We start from the raw sequence: 2616 nt of genomic DNA, 5'->3' as shown, positions 1-2616 counted from the left end.
GGAGACAAAATCCAGCCACAACTCCTACCACACCTCCAGCCAGGGGCAGGGGTTCGAGCTGAGGCTCTACCAGCCCTCCCGGGTGGCTCTGCGGGGGCTGGCCTCCCACGAGGGCAGCAGGAGGCTGCTGGAGGAACGCTCCTTCGCCCAGCTCCACAAGTCTCTCCTCTTCAACCTCAGCGGGGTGGCGAAGGACTGGAGAACCTCCAGCAGGAACCCGGGCTTGGTGCTGGAGATCTCGGTGCGTGGCGGCGAGGGGGGTGCAGCCCTGGCCGCGGGGGGGCTGCAGGGCCTCTGCACCAGCATCGACTCCTTCCTGGACACCTCGCTGCTGGTGGTGACCCTCAGCCCGGAGCAGTGCAAGGCTTCCAGGAGGAGGAGGAGGAGGAGGAGCTCCCTCTGCAAGCCCCGCAGGCTTTACATCAGCTTCAGCGACGTGGGCTGGGAGAACTGGATCATCGCCCCCCAGGGCTACCTGGCCAATTACTGCCTGGGGGAGTGCCCCTTTCCCCTGACAGCCGAGCTCAACAGCACCAACCACGCCATCCTCCAGACCATGGTGCACTCCCTGGACCCCGAGGGGACCCCCCAGCCCTGCTGTGTCCCCGTCAGGCTCTCCCCCATCTCCATCCTCTACTACGACAACAACGACAACGTGGTGCTGCGGCACTACGAGGACATGGTGGTGGAGGAGGGTGGCTGCAGGTAGCGGGGGCTGAGGGGCAGGGGCTGGGGGGGCTGCTGGAATAAACCCGGGTGTGTTGGGGCCCCTCTGTGCTGCTGTTCAGGGGGTTTCCCAGGGTGGGTGCTCAGCCCTCCCAGCAGGCTGGGGTTATGATCGATGCTGGGTGTCTGTCCCGCTCTCCACGGGTGACAGTGGCACCAGGTTGTGAATCCCAGACCCCTCTCGTGCTTGGCTGAGCTGCTGCTGGGGCTTTTCAGCTTTTTTTGGCTAAATGCTGCAGCCTTCTCAGTGCAAAAAAAACAGAGACGCCTTTTCTTTTCTTGGTGCCGTGGTGCAGGGTTGGGCTGTGCCAGGAGGTGCCCGGGGAGGGCTGGTGCCATGGCATGAGCTGCACCCCCCGTGGCTCCGTGTTCCTGCCACGGGCCAGCCCGAGGGTGCAGGAGCTCAGCCCTGAGCTGGGCTCGTCCTGTGCTGGGTGATGGGACTGGGGGATGCGGCTCAGAGCTCCCGGGTGGCCAAACGCAGCCCCCAGGAGCTGTGGCCAAGGGGCAAGCTGCTGCCTTGTGGTGGTTTGAGGTTGAGTTGGGGGCGTGGTGTTCCCTCCCACCATGCTGAGTCAGTAATTAATGTACCTCATTTGCAAATTGATGAGGGCGAGGTGAGGGAGTGTGTCCTGGCTGACGGACCAGCCTGACCCGGGGCTGGAGCCAGAGGGCAGCCGAGGCTGGGGCCAGAGGGCAGCCGAGCACCAGGCAGCAGCAGCTCAGCAGGCAGAGCCCTGAGGCACCGGGCACCGCGCTCCCACAGCCCTGTACTTTAGTGGTTTTCTTTTGGTTTTGGTTTAATTTGTTGGTTTTTTTTTTCTGGTGGCTGTGGTACTTCCCCTGTCTGTGGAACATTGCTACCCCCGGGCAGGGCCCCAGCTTGGCACCATCTCACCCGAGCAACAGTGATCACTGATGGAGGAGTTGCTGCTTTCCTTCCACCTTCCAGCTCACGGGCTGTGACCTCGCAGAGCAGCTCGAGGTGCAAAACCCGGGCGAGGCTGCTGCGAAGGGTGTTGAGCAGCCAGCACGCCTGCGGGGGGGACCTGGGGCTGTGCTTCGGCACCAGCCCTGCCCCCTGCTGCTTCCCGGAGCTCAGCTTTGCTTTTTTTAGGGGGGGGTTAATGGGGGAAACAGAAAAGGAATCTGAGTTAGACTTGAATTATTTTCTTTTTAAAAATGTGAAGCTGATAACGTAGCCTCGATTGTTTTTGTTGTTTTTGTAGCGCTGTTGTGTTGTCTCAAGGTCTGATGAAATTTTCCCAAGCTAAGCTGGGCCCTCTCCCTCCAGGGAGGCACTAAAGGTTTAACCACTGCTGGTGTCCCTGTCCCCTGGGATGGGGTTTTCTCTGAGCACCCCCCTGGAGCTGGGGCTGCAGCCCAGGGCTGGAGGAGCTCGAGTACTGTAGCTGTGTCCTGTACTAACCCCTCCCCAGCCCCGTGTGCCCCAGAGCCCCAGGGGCTGTGCTGCTTTGCTCCAGCAGGTGAACAAGAGCTGTGCTGAAACCCACATCAAGCACTTAAATGTTTTAAGGGCTTAGAGTAGGATTTACTAAAGCACGTTGCTTTCCCATTTAAGATGGGCAGGAGTAAGATAAACCTTGTAAGTATTAGGGTTTTGGTACCTGTGCTGTGGCAGACTATGGGTGTGAAGGGCTCAGGCTCCTCTAACTCCTTTCCTGGTTCCCCAACACACTGGAGGAGCTGCAGTGAGGGTGGTGGCAAGACCAGGCCTAAACATTAAACACCAGAGCTGCATTTCAGCAGAGACTGAGCCACTCCTGGCTGTCCCAGGCCCAGAGCCAGGCCGAGCTCTGCTGAGCCACCACCTGCAACACAGGTAAAAGCCATTTCCACCTTTCCTGCAGCGCAGGGGAAGCAGGAGGG

The 2616-nt window shown here is 60.3% G+C and overlaps 1 protein-coding gene across 1 annotated transcript in view; it reads left to right on the top strand.

Moving 5' to 3' along the window:
• GDF1 (growth differentiation factor 1) overlaps positions 1-729 on the top strand; it is a 2113-nt gene extending 1384 nt beyond the window's left edge. Inside the window, exon 3 of the mRNA XM_008947679.1 lies at positions 16-729. Within this exon, the coding sequence (XP_008945927.1) occupies positions 16-709 (694 nt within the window). The 3' untranslated portion in view covers positions 710-729. The remainder of the gene's footprint in view (positions 1-15) is intronic.
• Positions 730-2616: the final 1887 nt, after the last annotated feature.

Source organism: Merops nubicus, unplaced genomic scaffold, assembly GCF_000691845.1.
Source record: "Merops nubicus isolate BGI_N331 unplaced genomic scaffold, ASM69184v1 scaffold12539, whole genome shotgun sequence".
Classification (NCBI taxonomy): domain Eukaryota; kingdom Metazoa; phylum Chordata; class Aves; order Coraciiformes; family Meropidae; genus Merops; species Merops nubicus.
Note: the sequence above shows the minus strand (reverse complement) of the source record. Positions and strands in the feature narration are given on the sequence as shown.